We start from the raw sequence: 17755 nt of genomic DNA, 5'->3' as shown, positions 1-17755 counted from the left end.
GACTTTTCTATCCTTGGGACGGGGAGGGGAGTTCATTTTGGTTTTCAGAAAAACCCTCCACTGAGATGCCAATTTCATATTGCCAGCATCTTTTTAACCACTATGCATGACAAAAAAACAAAACAAAAACACAACAACAACAACCCCACAAAAACAAACAAACAAACAAACCCAACAAGACCATAACATGGATAAAATACTTGAGGACCCCATCACAGACTCAAATTCATTCAGTTTCAAACATTTATTCCTCATTTCAAGAGATGAATATTCTGCAAGTGCTGTTCTGGGTGATTAACTGACCTTTCCAGCGATATCATAACCACAACACAGTGCTAAAGGAATTTAAAGTTGTCAGTCTCTGCCACCTTCATAATCCACTATGGGATTAAAAAAAAAGTTCAGTTTCTCTTGTTGATATGCCTTCAGGACCCCCTACAAATCTGACATTTCTTAATCTGATCTTATTTTTCAGGTAATCAATTTGATCGCTCAGTGCGCTTTACAGTTGTTGGCATTCTCAGTTAGATAAGTGTCATGTTCATTGATCTTTATGTCTTCATGTCTGCAATTTTTCTCTAAGCCTGCTGCAGTCATTAACTGGAGATTTTGAACTTCTTTTCTGTTCCACATATTTTAGCCTGAATTAGCATTAACCTTTACCTAACATCTAATGAGTTAACACTAAGCAAGTGTAGCATCACTTGGTAAATCAAATAATACCTCCTACTGGTGCAAAACTGTAAGCAGCCAGGCCTGGTTCACAAATATTGTAAAACAGACAAATCAAAATCCTTGAACCATATTGTCTTAATTTTTCGTATTGAAAAGGTCTCTCCCCCACCCCACTTTCTTCCCCCTCCTTAACAGCACTCAAAATCAAGTAAAAACAATTACCTTAAAACACCAAAATGCATCAAAGGCAATTAAAAAAAATTACAGAAAGCCCCATGCCACAAAAAGCTACCAAATCTTATACTGCCCATAAAACTTCCAATGTTTCATTCTTTTCTTTTTTTTTAAATATTCTCAGAAAGATCACAATGGAGTTAGTACTTTTTATAAAACAGAATTCATAGCAAATACAATATAATTACCCTTGAAAAATTCTGAGCTATGATTTCACACTAACACCACAGCTTGGTGGGAAAAAAATAAAGAAAATTATCTAAAAAGGGGGTGAAAGAGAGACTAGCTATTGCAAACAGTAACAGTACAAACATACTCTAGGCAGGTGTGGTAAAGCAAAGTAACAGCACCATCCCTAGGGTAGTTGAAGACACTTTGTTTTCAGCCAGGTGCTATACTGCACTCAAGTGTGGTGATACTTCCTAGATCATAATACCCACTTTATACCCTTAACTTTAATCAAAAACATTGTAACAAAAACTTGAGCTTTCCAACTCTGAAAAATTATCAGAAAAGCAGACAATAAATAAGTCCTTATTGCACCAGTTTTAATAAAGGTGTGATTTTAAACTCATGCAAAAGGCTGAGTTTGACACTCCGATGGGCAGTTGAAAACAGGCTGATTTCAACTTTAGGTTAAATTGATTAGCAATCAGTTTAAGATAAACTGAAATACGAGTGTCCACACATAGATTTCCATGATTTTAAATCAGTTTAAAAACCATTTAAAGTTAAATCAGTGCATTTTTCTTGTATAGACAAGAGTACTGAGAACAAATAGGGTGAGGGAACTTTAGGACCTGACCTTGTTTTTGGTGAGGGTCAGACATCGCATTGAAAGGAACAAGTCTATGATTTTATAATTTTCTATCTGGCAGAGTACAACTAAAAGAATAATCAGGTACAAAAGTTTTAAAATACCTTTTGAGTTAATATATTGGTAGCCTGCTTTCACCAAGGCTTGGTCTACACTACCATTTACGTTGGTATACTTATGTTGCTCAGAGTTGTGAATAAGCCATAACCTTGAGCGCTGTAAGTTACACTGACCTAAGCACTGGTGTGGATAGCGCTATGTTGGCAGGAGGACTTCTCCCACCGACACAGCTACCGCCTCTTGCAGAGGTGGATTTACTAGGCTGATGGGACAGCTCCCTCCCATCAGCATAATAAAATACATGCTAATAAAACCTGTGCCATGACATGGACTATCAGTATTGGGTACTACAGCTGGAGATGTGTTTCTTTCCTCTGGAGGGGCACATGACAGACAGATAGATAGTCAGTATGCACTCTACTTCTCCCTGAAATATTTACCATCCACGTCTACACCAGAGTTCTTTAGTCTTCTATAACATAGAAATACCATGTTAATCTAAAAATTCAGGGCCATGTGTGTTTGATTCAGTGAAACAAGATCGACCTATTGAAGACAGTTCAAAATACTGGATGCTGTTCATATGAAGAAAGGTGCTAATGAAAACGACTATCCAGTAAAATGTTAAAACTGTAAAAACATTACACATACACATAAAAAGTTCTCTATAAAGCCCTTAAATTACTTCCCATTTCTGCAAAATGTACAGCATATTCCACAACACCGAATGAGTGAGTTAAAAAGACATATGCTGTTAATAGCAGTTTACCTGAGGATCTTCTTGGGAATTTGAGATGGTGAAGAATGACTCTTAATTTTCTGTTCAGAATCCTCTGCCAACATCTCTTCCATTTCTGCTTTGTCCTTTGCCTCCGTATCTTCATTTGGAGACTCCACTCTAGCCTTGTTCTGGTCAGTGTTTGGTTCAGCCTGTGCAGGTTCACATCTATACATGAAAACAATGGATGGCTTCTCACTGGAGTCTGTTTTTGACTCACTGAACCAATGGTGGCGTTGAACTGGAGGAGGAGGCAGCATATGTATAACAGTTCCATCAAGACCCACTAATTTCCCTTTTTCTCTTTCCTTCTCTTTGTCCTCCTCATCATCAGTCTTTCTGCGGCGGAAGAAGCTCTTAAAGGATATCCAGCGCTTGGGTTTTGCATCAGCTGCTCGTCTCCCTTCTGAATGCAGTATTGACTCTGCCTCTGTTGATCTAATGGGACTGGTTGGTTTGTTCCAGTTGCTGAAATGTCTTTGCAACAGATTACTTGCATGATAGGGTGAAGAAGTGGAACGCGGAGGGGGAAATGGAGGTGCTTGCTCTATTTTGGGACTTATGGTATTATGGGTGCCTGTTATTGGCTTTGAAGAATGGGTGGCAAGTGGCTTTGAAAGTGTATCCTTCTGCATTTTAGTGGTAGTGCTTTCTGTGGCACTGGATACTTCAGTATCATTGATGGGGGGTTGTGCGGTAAAGAGAGAATTGGGTCGTACCAGGCTGCTTTTAGTGGTCTCTGCATCAGGTGGTAGGGAATATAATTCTTCCACACTGCAAGATTTGGGTCCTGATTTAGGTGTTTCTGGAGGAGACTGTGGGGGCTGGATAGAAGCCACAATCTGAGAAAGCACTGTGTTTGCATTTTCCCTATTGCTGCTGCCACCAGAAGTCTCCTGTGCTCCTTCCCTTTTAGCTGCAGGCTCCTGACTTGTCTTCTGGACTCTTGTTGGGGAGCTGTGGTCAAAACTATGACTTCTTTTTGGTGATGTCTGACCTTTGCTAAGACAGCTATTGTACTCTTGAACTTTCTGAGCCACAGAACCCAGTTTACACTCTGTGCTATTAGTTACCCCCTTGGGCTGGGTAAATTCAGTGGGTTTGCTGGGTATATTTTCAGAGATTTTGCTTTCTGTTTCTATTTCTTCATATGTGTGGCTTATTACACTTGTTGTTTTATCTTTGATGGATAGCTCTCCACTGGTCCCTAGAAAACTTTTATAGATGGCTAAATTATCATATGCATTTGGATTGATTACAATAGGAACTTTGATAGCATTCTTTGAACTCCTAGCATATGTAGGTTCATCATGAATGATAATTGGGAAAGGTGGCATGCCAGCATTGTTGTAACTATTAAACTTTATCTCAGACAAATTGGGTGACTTCACTGGGATGGTTTTTGAAGAAATATTTGTGGTTGTAGGTGAAGTAGGAGCAGATTTGTGGCTGCTTTTCCTTGGAGGGACTGAAGGTCCTGAGCTATTAGCAATTAATTCCACCTTAGGTATCTTCTGTCGTGGGCTAGTACTGGAAGTCCATACTTCTTGGTATCTGACTGCACTGGATTTTTTTAGATTGGCATTTACTCGCCCAGATGATGCAGTAGTAGATATAATCGGTGCACCTGGAGTTCCTGGTGAATTTGGGCTAGATGGAGTACTTTTGGTTTCTGAGCTTTCAGTCTGACCTTCCATACACTCATTGGTCATGGCTGCTGACACATCTACTATAGTATAGGGCTTGCACACTGGTTGTTCCATATTCACCACTCTGTAAGGTTTGGCTTGATCTTCCATTGGTACCAAGTTTATAGTCACTGCTTGACCAGTAACATCTGTAGCACTTTTGCTTTCTTGATTATCACTTTGTACTGCAATCTTGCCATCCTTCTCTTCCAATCTAAGTGCAAGAACTGCCTTGTGAGTCTCTAGAATTTTTGCAGTGTTTCTGGAAGCTTTTGACATGTCTTTCACTTGCTGCTTATCACAAAGACTCTCATAATCTGGTTCAATCAACTTGATCTCCTTAGGGGTACTGGGAGATAACCCTCCATTGCAGAGTTTTTGAGATGAGTTGCTGATTGTTCCAGAGCGAGACTCTTCAGTCAAAGAAGAATCGGGAGATGTGGAATCAGATGATACCATACTCTGCATGCTTTCCTGCCCAAAAAGGATCACAGTTTCTTCTTCATAACCATTTAAAATTTCATCATAGCTATCATCATAGTCTACAGCACAAATCCTCTGTAGAGACTTGTTCCTTAAAGGCACAGTGTTCCATTTTTTGTCAACATAAAACCGGACAGGAGACAGGGTGTTAGCTCTAAAGTTAGCAAAGCGAGGTTGGCCACGCATGCGAATTTCCATTGCTAGCAGCTCTTCATCACTTTCATCCCAACTCTCATGCTCTTCTTGCATGCTGCCAAAAAACATATCATCCTCACTCTCATCTCCACTGGAGAATTCTGGGTAACAGAAACGCCCACCTTCATTACTTATTACTTCAGTGCTTCCACTCAGAATAACATGCTTACTATGTGAATCCTTCATTCCACCCATCATACAGCTTGGAGGGATCTGTCTTTCTAATGATCTTTTATAGCAATTATTTATTCTTCCCAAGAAAGTTTCCCTTGAGTTCATTTCATTTCCTGTTAGTTGAGGTGTGGTATCCAAACCCGCAATTTCCTTCAACACTTCTGTCAGTCCATTATTATTATTGTTATTTGGTATCTTACTTGCACTATCATTGTTGCCATAAGGCCTATGAACATGGCTATAACCTTCAATTTCATCTTCATTATTATTGTTCAGTGGCTTTTTGTTTAAGACAGCCTTGTTTTGGTTCCACCCTATAATTATTGGCTTGTTCTCACAATGATCTGGTGTGCTGATCTCACCACTGACACTCTGCCCATCTACCACCATCATGGTGGGTTTCACAGCTATAGTGGGTTTCTTTGCTACAGGGGGTCGGAAATTTCCTGTACTTCTACCACGGTGGTTGTTGCTGTGGTTTGCATTGGTTTTCAGATTACCATGTGAGAGGAGAACCTTTTCAGAGGCTGGGGGCAGTTGGTGCAAGCTTTTGGGTTTGAAGCAATTTTTACATTCACCAGGTTTCCAGACGTGTTCAGTGAAGGTGTTGCAAGCAGACATTTTCCCAGAGCTTTGCAGCTGATGTTCCACTGTTCAGTGCATGGTAAGAACTTCATACATTTGTTTTCACTCTGCTCATTTATTCTGGCTATGCTTTCAAATAGTTATTTCTTTCTAAAAATGAAAGACAGAAAACAAAAGATAAGAATGGGGGAAAAACAACAACATTCAGTCACAAGTGAATGACTGTTTATACTCATATTCTGACTGTTTCTCCTTTTACAACACTTACTCTTGGGGAATTCTGTGCCACTGTGCAATGCAGAATTTACGGAGAATTAAAGTTCTGCACAGAATTTCATTTCTTCCCACAGAATTGGTGCTGCACTGCTGCTGGCCGCCACTAGGGGCCACTGGTCCTGGCAGAGCCGGGCTCCCCAACTCACAAATACAGGACACTGCTGGGGGGAGGGGAACTGGATGGTTCCTGGCAGCTGTGGTTCCTGGCACACCCTGAAGGAAGGAGGTGGCATGTGGGCCGTGGCCTCACAGTGAGCAGACAGCCCAATCCGGCAGAGTTGGAGGCCCTGTGCACTGTCGGCCCTGTACCGTCCAACACTGAAATCACCACAGGAAACTCCATACAAGCCCGGTCTGACCAGCATCAGGCTGTTTCTCCCTATGGATCCCCAGGCTCTGGGAGGAGAGGATGCAGGTGTCTGGGACGGGGGGTGCCCCGTGGCTGTCGTCTGGGGTTCATGTGGAGGTCTCTGGCCCCGTGGCTGGGTTCTGGGGAAGAGGGGATGCAGGTGTCTGGGCTGGGAGGTACCCTGCACAGCCCCCTCCAGTACTCCCCAAATACTCTCTCCCAGTACACACAGACCCCTCCAGCACTCCCCAACTGTATCCCCCTTCCAACTCCCCGTCCCCCTGGCATTGTCCTCTATTTGGGAGCCTCTATACGGTAACCCTATGGGGACAAAAACTCAGAAATCAACAAAAGACCAGAGGGGCAGAGTTTTCCCCCAAGATGTGCTCAGCTGGCATGTGACACACCCAGACTGAGATGCGCAACAAAAATATAACAGAGAAATAGGAAATAAATTACCAAAATAATTGAAACTGGAGTGATTAGATTGTATTACTTTCACAAATAAAATATGCAGAATTTTAAAATATTGTGTGCCATATTTTTATTTTTTTGGCACAGAATTCCCCCAGGAGTAAACACTCTTTGCAATGACTTAAAATAACCAAGTAGTCTCTATCTGACAACATATAGCTCTTTATTGACTTCTACAAAACCAAATATATGAAAAGCAAAACAATTACATATAGATAGGGACCTACGAAATTCACAGCCATGAAAAATGCATCACGGACCATGAAATCTGGTCTTTTGTGTGCTTTTACCCTGTACTATACAGATTTCACAGAGGAAACTACAGTTTCTCAAATTGGGGGTCCTGACCCAAAAAAGAGTTGCAGGGGGTGGGGAGGTCACAAGGTTATTTTAGGGGGGTTGTGTTATTGCCATTCTTACTTCTGCACTGTCTTCAGAGCTGGGAGGCTGTTGGCCAGGTGCCCAGTTCTGAAGGTCGTGCCATGACAGCAGCAACGCAGAAGTAAAGGTGGCAATACCATACCATGCCATCCTTACTTCTGCACTGCTGCTGGCGGCGACTCTGCCTTCAGAGCTGGGCTCCTGCCCAGCAGCCACCGCTCTCCAGCTGCCCAGCTCTGAAGGCAGTGCCACCGCCAGCAGCAGTGCAGAAGTAAAGGTAGCAGTACCGCAACCCCCCCATGATAACCTTGTGACCCCCCACCCACAACTCCTTTTTGGGTCGGGACACCTACAATTACAACACGGTGAAATTTCAGATTTAAATAGCTGAAATCATGAAATTTACTATTTTAAAAATTCTCTGACTGTGAAATTGACCAGAATAGACTGTGAATTTGGTAGGGCCCTAGATATAGAACAGTGGTGGGCAACCTGTGGCCCATCAGCGTAATGCGCTGGCGGGCTGTGAGACAGTGTTTACATTGACTGTCCTCAGGCACAGCCGCCTGCAGCTCCCAGTGGCCACGGTTCGCTGTTCCTGGCCAATGGGAGCTGTGGGAAGCGGCGGCCAGCACGTCCCTGAAAAGTGACAATTAGGAATCTAGTGTTAAATTCCTACTTATTCAGTGCTATTGACCTTCAGTTCTGCCTGATAAACTGGAAGCTGAGAAAGATAGGACCTAAAACTAAAAAAGAAGGGTATGTCACCACAGAAACCTCCTCCAAAATATTAGACAGGACGGGGATGGTTAAAGAATATGTTGAGTTTTCTCAAATGCGATCTAAAGCATTTGATTTAGGTTCAAAGGTGAACGTTCTATTGCTTGACTGAGAGAACCTGCCTGAACAATTCAATTTAATTCATAGTTACCTGACAAAAAGCCTTTCAATCATGTTTTCATCAAGGTTAAATTATTACTTGGCAGATACTTTAGTGAAAGAGAAAATGGTTACTCCAAAAAGAGAGCTGGATAAAAGACACTGATCCATTATATGCAGAAAGTCACACACTTCAGTTTCTTCATGGTATATCTTTAGTCAACTTAGTTTTATTGTCTCTGTTCTATCTTAAACCATATACATGATGCAAGGCAATGCTTCTTTTAGTCACTGGTTTGTTTCACCTATATTCTTCCTACCAAATCTGCAATACAAGTAGAAATTTCCCTCAGCTAATTGGAAAACTATTTGAGAATGAGTTTGATCAGTTCCTGAAATAATTAGCCCTGTGTCAAAAAACAAATATGAACCTACTAAATGTGAGCCTTCAGAATATGTAGGATTTGAGTCTTTCAAGAATTGATGTCTCACCAATTTAAACCTGCCAGGCCAAATTCATCCCAATGTAACTTCAGAGAATCATTTTTAATGTAAAAATACAAGGAACAGGAGGCAACTCTTTCTATTTTCTTAGGCAATTTGAATGATCAATATACATTTTTGATCACAGAAATAAATACAAACTGTAAATAAACCTATCTAGTAAATACAGCTCTCAGCCTGATTTAGTAGTTGGCATGTTATCAACAGGATTGCTACGCTGTAATTGACCAGAAACACAATTGGATTTCATCATAGTATGGCATACAATAGAAGCTATTAATAAAATTGGGCACTTGTATATATGTCAATTTTCTCAAATACAGTATGGTACGGTGCCTTCCTATTCACACGATGCTATAGGAGAGCTGCATAAGAAACACCCCTGTTCAAACACCAGATGGGGCTGCAGTCTAGCACTAGAACAGTTTTATCCAGCACATTCATGGTAACAGAGTTCTCATATTTCATATATTGACTAATAATGTTTAGAGACAAAGCTTTTTCCCTTGAAGATAGTCCCAAAACCTTTCTCTATATAATCTAACAGATATTAGCATTGCCAGATACTGATCTATTCAAAGCCTTTGGTTTTTATAGCAATGGGGAAAATTACTTTTCCTTCTTCGTTGAACTCTTTGAAGCAGCTTTCCTAGCCCAAAAACCTCATCGTATACTCTTATTATAAAAGTTACATTCAAGAAATGAGTCTCCTGAAATATTTAAGAGAAAGTAGGGAAGTGCCAGAATCTCTCATTCTGGTGATCTCCCTGCTTTCAAGTATCCACTACGTAAAAGAGAGAAAGAAAAAAAAAAGATGCTGTTCTGAGTCCAACGCAAATAATTCAAACAAAAGAGTAAGTGTGAATGTGATTTTTAAGGTTTAGCTGGTTTTTACAAACTCTCTGAGAGATGGACAGAGATGGATGCTTTGAAATTCTCTCACAAAATGGACAGTTTTATGGATCAGTGTCCTTTAGTCCAAACATTTTCTGATAAAAAGATTGTGGTAAAAATGATGGAGAGTAGCATATTTCATATCTTTGGGTTACAACAATGTTTTAATGCTTTTATTTACTCCCTCTTGTCCAGAGATGCTGAAACTGATCAGCTTTTTTCCTCCTCCAAATAAGAGTTGCATACGGAAAAATGAATCTGAATGTTAGATGTAAGAAATTGGCAGAAACCAGGGAGATTCATATTTAAAAAGCCCAGCTCAAGTTAAAATATTAAAATGATATAATCATAACTGTACACAAACTTACGCTTACATATCCCAAAGGCACCAGTATAGAAATCGAGCTCACATTAGGCATATACTAGCCATTAACATTAGCCATTAATAATTTAGAACATTAACACCTAATATAAATGGTTTACACACAGCCTCAAGACATGACATATAGTTTTCTGATATAGCCTGTGAAGTGGGCAAGAGTCATTCAGTTAATAGTTCATAAACTACAGATTGGTTTCCAGACAGACACAGATTGGTTTTAGACAGTCACAGGATGTCTGATTTGTGAGCTCTCCATGTAACATCCTCTGAAATCACCTGCAGCTGTGAGAAGGGAACTCTGCACCTTCAAACCATAGGAAATTTTGTTGTTTGTGGGCTGGAAAAAGTAAAGGAATTCAAATATCTATTACTTTCTAATTTTAATACCAAAGGCACTTTGGAATATTAAGAGCTAAATTGATAGCAAACTTGAAGTTTAAAAATCAGTGTCTGAACTTTATAAAGATAGAAAAAAGTCTATCCCTTTCTTCACTGGAACATAACTCAAAAATTATTTTACATATTTTGCTGAACTACTTTCTCCCCTTCCTAGCCCTTAAAATGACAATGGCTAAACTCTTTCAACCTTAACTATAGGTACTGTGCTGTCCTCACATTCTGAATGTTGTTCTGGTAGCTGTTACTAGCAAGAGGTATCATTTGATAGTGTGCAGCAGAGTCCACTGAAGCTAATGGAAACACATATACAAAGTACCTCATGTTCAAAAAGGAATATTTTAAAATTTCAGTTGGTTGAGATAATCTAACATAATTTGCTTATGAATCTATTTTGCTCTACTATGCAAGAGAAAGGTGCTTGTGAAACTGACACACCCCTGCCCTGATAATCTTCTTATTCTTCAGATATCAAAAGAACATATTCAGTCTCTCCCTCCATAGTTTGCATGCCACCACTCAACAAGCTACCTAGCCATTGAAGTAAATGAGAAAAACTCTGTGGAAATTCCTATCCCAAAGTGATCACTATAATGAATTATAAGAGACTTACATGGAAATATCAGGGCTAATTAAAACCTGAACACACACATTCACTATAAATCAGAAATTGGGCTTCTCAAGTAAAATATAATAGTTAATAATACTTAAAGCTGATATGTTATTCATCCATAGACCTCAAAGCACTTAAGAAATGTGAGCAAGCATTACCATCCACATTTTACACATAGGGAAACTAAGGCTCAGTACTACTACCCAAGATCCATAAACCTGGAAATCCTGGGCGCCCCATCATCTCAGGCATTGGCACCCTGACAGCGGGATTGTCTGGCTATGTAGACTCCCTCCTCAGGCCCTATGCTACCAGCACTCCCAGCTACCTTCGAGACACCACTGACTTCCTGAGGAAACTTCAATCCATCGGTGATCTTCCTGATAACACCGTCCTGGCCACTATGGATGTAGAAGCCCTCTACACCAACATTCCACACAAAGATGGACTACAAGCCGTCAGGAACACTATCCCCGATAATGTCACGGCTAACCTGGTGGCTGAACTTTGTGACTTTGTCCTTACCCATAACTATTTCACATTTGGGGACAATGTATACCTTCAGATCAGCGGCACTGCTATGGGTACCCGCATGGCCCCACAGTATGCCAACATTTTTATGGCTGATTTAGAACAACGCTTCCTCAGCTCTCGTCCCCTAAAGCCCCTACTCTACTTGCGCTACATTGATGACATCTTCATCATCTGGACCCATGGAAAAGAAGCCCTTGAAGAATTCCACCATGATTTCAACAATTTCCATCCCACCACCAACCTCAGCCTGGTCCAGTCCACACAAGAGATCCACTTCCTGGACACTACAGTGCTAATAAACAATGGTCACATAAACACCACCCTATACCGGAAACCTACTGACCGCTATTCCTACCTGCATGCCTCCAGCTTTCACCCTGACCACACCACACGATCCATCGTCTACAGCCAAGCTCTGCGATACAACCGCATTTGCTCCAACCCCTCAGACAGAGACAAACACCTACAAGATCTCTGTCAAGCTTTCTTACAACTACAATACCCACCTGCGGAAGTAAAGAAACAGATTGATAGAGCCAGAAGAGTTCCCAGAAGTTACCTACTACAGGACAGGCCTAACAAAGAAAATAACAGAACTCCACTAGCCGTCACCTTCAGCCCCCGACTAAAACCCCTCCAACGCATTATTAAGGATCTACAACCTATCCTAAAGGATGACCCAACACTCTCACAAATCTTGGGAGACAGGCCAGTCCTTGCCTACAGACAGCCCCGCAACCTGAAGCAAATACTCACCAACAACCACATACCACACAACAGAACCACTAACCCAGGAACTTATCCTTGCAACAAAGCCCGTTGCCAATTGTGCCCACAAATCTATTCAGGGGACACCATCACAGGGCCTAATAACATCAGCCACACTATCAGAGGCTCGTTCACCTGCACATCCACCAATGTGATTTATGCCATCATGTGCCAGCAATGCCCCTCTGCCATGTACATTGGTCAAACTGGACAGTCTCTACGTAAAAGAATAAATGGACACAAATCAGATGTCAAGAATTATAACATTCATAAACCAGTCGGAGAACACTTCAATCTCTCTGGTCACGCAATCACAGACATGAAGGTCGCTATCTTAAAACAAAGAAACTTCAAATCCAGACTCCAGCGAGAAACTGCTGAATTGGAATTCATTTGCAAATTGGATACTATTAATTTAGGCTTAAATAGAGACTGGGAGTGGCTAAGTCATTATGCAAGGTAGCCTATTTCCTCTTGTTTTTTCCTACCCCCCCCCCCCCAGATGTTCTGGTTTAACTTGGTTTTAAACTTGGAGAGTGGTCAGTTTGGATGAGCTATTACCAGCAGGAGAGTGAGTCTGTGTGTGTATGGGGGTGGGTTTTTGGAGGGGGGTGAGGGAGTGAGAGAACCTGGATTTGTGCAGGAAATGGCCTAACTTCATTATCATGCACATTATGTAAAGAGTTGTCACTTTGGATGGGCTATCACCAGCAGGAGAGTGAATTTGTGTGGGGGGGTGGAGGGTGAGAAAACCTGGATTTGTGCTGGAAATGGCCTAACCTGTTGCTCACTTTAGATAAGCTATTACCAGCAGGACAGTGGGGTGGGAGGAGGTATTGTTTCATATTCTCTGTGTATATATAAAGTCTGCTGCAGTTTCCACGGTATGCATCTGATGAAGTGAGCTGTAGCTCACGAAAGCTCATGCTCAAATAAATTGGTTAGTCTCTAAGGTGCCACAAGGACTCCTTTTCTTTTTGCGAATACAGACTAACACGGCTGTTACTCTGAAACCTGTCATTAAATAACTTAAAATTCACAAAGTAAGTCAATGGAAGAGCCAGGAATAGAATCCACGTCTCACCTCCTAATGTAGTGCTCTAGCCACTGGATCATACTTCCTTGTTCACTAGATGGATGAACCAGTAAAACAACAGTTTGACAACACTGTAGACCAAATTCAGTCCTCTACAAGGGTGTACTACTCTACTGAGTTCCACAGATATGCAACTGTTTACCTTTGGGCTGAATTTGGCACACTATGCTGATATCAAGCTCATGAAAATGTAACAAACTATTCCACTTATCAGTGCAGTGTGGTGTAAGATGACAGATTCAAGGACTCTGCATTAGGATGAAGAGATGATCTGTTGAGACATCTTGATATCAGGTGCTTGAACCTTGCATTGAAATGCAGAGGTATTTTTATGACTCTTATTTATTGACCTCTTCTCAATTGCGTGCCTAAAGATAGTAATACATGCATTTCAGGCATTTTTCTTCTCTTTTCACAATGCATTTCAGGCATTTTTCCTTTGTCCTAAATAATTTCAGGTTGGCAATTCTCCCTTAGATGAATGCTGGCTGAATCACAATGATGACCTCCTCCACTGAAACTTTATACCAACATAATTCAGTTAAAAAGAACATAATTGGTGTGCACCATTCCCTACAATTTCAACATTTTAAAAATGAATAGTCTTAGTAAGTACCAGATGGTGACATGTACTAATTAATCAGGCCTGCTCACTGAATATGTTAAAATGAATGCACCTATTAGACATGTGTTTTTAATGCATTATGCTGCAAAAACCTCCTCTTAAATGAGTACCTGTTACATTTACTGGCAATATGGACAAGTATGTGTTTCAGTCATTTGCCATTGCAATACCATCACTTTTGATCACTAGGTACTTCATATCAAAGTACAGTTTTATTTTTGTGTTTCCTCTTTTAGGAAAATGATGTTTACCTTCAGCATACCCATTTGTGGAGAGAATTTCACCATTCTTAGTTTTCAGACAGAGTTGCAGCCACCAAGATTCTCTCCTGACCGTTATTTAGCTAGTAATCAACACAAGCCTCTCTAGTAATCAACACATAGTTCTTTTACCACCCTCCAACCATCAAAGAACACTGCCTTTGCAGCACTTGCAGCCCATAGAAATGTGCAATAGGAATCCAACTTAGGTTTCCTGGATGGGAGTTCATAATACTACCATAAAACCACTCGGCCTTGCCTGTACAGTTTTCTTTGAGAGGCACAGATTACAGTGATTTGGGTATGCACAGGTCATCATAAAAAGTATCAGTTAAAAAAAAAACAACAAAAATTCATACAAAATCTATTTCTATGTCTGACCTTCTCCATCTCTTTCTTTTAATTTTTAGATTATGATGAATAACTTTGGAAATCCCCCAACTCCATACATACCTTTCTATTAGTTGGGAACACCATTTGAAACTGCTCCATCCCCCACTCAGAGGCATAACTCATTGACTCATATAGGCAGCTGAAATATGAGCAGGTCTAGCATTGATAACTGTGAAACCAAACAGATGTGGCACGTGCCTGTTATGGAATGGAGGAGAGAAAGACGAGTCTAACTCCTACCTCTCAAATAAACTACCAAGTTTAGCTCCTTTGTACAGCTCCAAATGGAAGAGACTCCAAAGTGAAGCTAATTGCAACATCTGTTGTGTTCAGAGACTACAGCAGAGGTAATACAATTTTATTGCCAGAGAAGACATGGTCCCAAGTTAAGGCATGCATAGAGACACACACTTTATATCTATCTATCTATCTATCTATCTATCTATCTATCTATCTATATAATCACCCAGAAGTATTGAGTAATCATGCAGGTTTTCTCAATGAGGTGTGAAACATGCATAAATATATCTGATGTTAGTAGTGTTACAGCAGAGCTTTGGATATAATACTAAAGGCAATACTTAATATTTATATAGTGTATCCACACATCCTACATCACTTTACAAAGATGGGTAAGCATTATTATGCACATTTTACAAAGGGGAAAATTGAGGCACAGACCTTAAATGACTTGCCAAGGTTACATGTCAAGTCACTGGCAGAGCCAGAAATAGAACCTAGGTTTCCTGACCCCTAATCTGATGTCATATACACTGGATTACATTGTTTATTTTGTGAGTCATATGCCTGAAATAAATAAGAAACTGAATAGTAATGGTATTCATATAAGCTTATAAGCGACCATAATTTTACTCTTAAAATGTACCCTCCAGAAGTAGCTATTGGTATGCATTTACTAGAAAAATATGAGCATGTTTATAACCATGTAATCAGAGGGTTAATATTTTGGGTGCTTTGGGGGAGGGTTGGTTTTGGGGTGTGCGTGGGGAGACATCTCTCGAGACAGGTATTTATCCAATGCCCAATCACCATAGTATATAGGCTGGAACTTTATAGTGATTATGGTTCTTGGCTACCTTTGAGATCTATAAATGGGAAGCATTGTAAGCGATCATTTTGTCTATCAGCCAGAATTCCCTAGTGTTGAGAACTACACAAAAGACAACAAAATGAAAGTTTTACAGAACATCAGAGAATCATAAACCTTATGTGACTGATGGGAAGGCAATTATTTATAACTGACTAAAGAATTGTAAGACTTGTTTAGAATCACTCTTCAGACAGTAATCTGCTGCCAAAACACAAATTACACAACTAATTAGACCCCACTGTCCTGTCCATTTCACCATAAGGGAAAAAGGATTACAAGATCTTTAATTAATATACTGTAGGTATAGTTACTTGTAAAGTTTCTCCAAGATGGCATGAAACAATCAGGGAGACAACTGTAAACACAATTTCTGTTTTTAACTTTCACTGCTACACTAACATTAAAAGTTGAAATAGACAGCTATTCTAAATTAAATTACAATTTCATAACACCAAGTAGGTTAGGGAACCTCTTAAATGTTTTTCCCCATTCTAGATTGCATAAGAAAATGTGCCATAAGAATGATCACATCACTGGTTCATCTAGCTCAAATACCCTGCCTCTGGGTAGACAATACACAGTGCTGCAGAAGAAAAGAGAGACACTTCCCTCTCAATTCATCTAAGCCAAATGGACAACTTTGCATATGGGAAGGGGAAAGAAATGCCATCAGTGCCTGCACAAGTAATTATATTACACCCTGATTAATCAAATTTGGGACAAAACACCCATTAATAATGGTAAATTTTAGCTACTGGTTTTGAAGCACAATACAACAAGTAGCTGATTTATCTGAATATTAATTAATTATTCTGTGTTCCAGTACAACAAAAAGAAAATATATTTTAATGAGAGAAAGCCCACTTAATAGCATATTTTATTTTGGAAGGATAATTGTACAGCTATCAATATACCTGAAACACAAAGAAGTCTGAAATTGTTCAAACACTGCTGCAGAGTAAATTCTTTTAGCATATCATTTCTTTTTACTCATGCTAAAATTTATTTTCATTATTTATTGGTTTATCTTGCTTCCTAAAAAGGGGTATATACTATGTGTCCTGCTGGAGAGTGAGTTTAGGGCAGCCTCATCACTCTTTCTACTAATCTATAGGGATAAGAGAAATGTGAAATCATGTGCCCAGATTCAATGCATTTGAGTGTAGTCATAACTCCATTTAGAATTAATCGGAGTTGTAGGACTCAAGCCCCTCATGCGCCGAACTAAGAATATACCAGTAAGACTCTCTTTGGACCAATTCAGTTATCTTTGATATACACCAACTGTGAACACAATAGTACATTTAGGATTCAATTTGCAGGACCCTACACTCACATATATATTTTTATCAGCTGTTAGAGTACATTGAAAATGACTGGGGAGAATTAACTTTACAACAGGGTGCAACATCTGCAGAACACGGATATGCACAATAAACTATAATGAAAAGACCTGAAAAACACTGACACTACTGTTGCTGTGATAAAAGCTGGCAAGGTATTTGTGGTTACACCTCTGCTTATCACGCAGCTTGAAAATAAAAACAGTGAATTTTATTACTATCCTACTGAATCAATTCTTTCATTTCAATTTATTTCAAGTAATTGTCATTCGCTTCCCTAAACTACTACAACCTCTGGGTTTTCCAAATTTCACATGACACCCCATAGTGCTATCCAACATGATATCACCAAAAATCATCTCTCTCATCTTCTGCTTAAATAAAATAAGCAAAATGCAATGGCATACAATATTCAAAATGGAAATGAGGTAAGTGATGAAGGAATTTGAAGAACAATTATCCAAGAACATAAAAACAAACAAGAAATTCTCTCAGTATATCAGAAGCAGGAACCTTGTAAGAGAACAGCAGGTCTGCTGAACTTCTGAACATTGTAAACAAGTCAAACAATTTCTTACATCAATTTGACCACAGAAGATGTTGGGGAGAAAGCTACTCTGGACCGGATCTTTTCAAGTAATAACAATAAGACATTGTCAGCCACTGAAAAAAAGAGGAGATACTAAAATAACTGATAAATTAAAGAGCAACAAGTCGTTAGGATTTAATAGCATTCATCCAGGAATTCTGAAGGAATTTAAGAACTAAGTGGTTGAAACACTAACAAA

General features: G+C 39.9%; 1 protein-coding gene across 2 annotated transcripts in view; it reads right to left on the bottom strand.

The window, feature by feature from the left end:
* Positions 1-17755, bottom strand: part of PEAK1 (pseudopodium enriched atypical kinase 1) — a 218660-nt gene that overhangs the window by 53559 nt on the left and 147346 nt on the right. For both annotated transcript variants that reach the window (XM_077828480.1, XM_077828481.1), the window contains one exon: positions 2556-5839. In XM_077828480.1, the coding sequence (XP_077684606.1) occupies positions 2556-5725 (3170 nt within the window). In that variant the 5' untranslated portion in view covers positions 5726-5839. The remainder of the gene's footprint in view (positions 1-2555; positions 5840-17755) is intronic.

This window comes from Eretmochelys imbricata, chromosome 10, assembly GCF_965152235.1.
Source record: "Eretmochelys imbricata isolate rEreImb1 chromosome 10, rEreImb1.hap1, whole genome shotgun sequence".
Lineage (NCBI taxonomy): Eukaryota > Metazoa > Chordata > Testudines > Cheloniidae > Eretmochelys > Eretmochelys imbricata.
The sequence above is the reverse complement of the archived record's forward strand: the minus strand, read 5'-3'. Positions and strand labels throughout refer to the sequence as shown.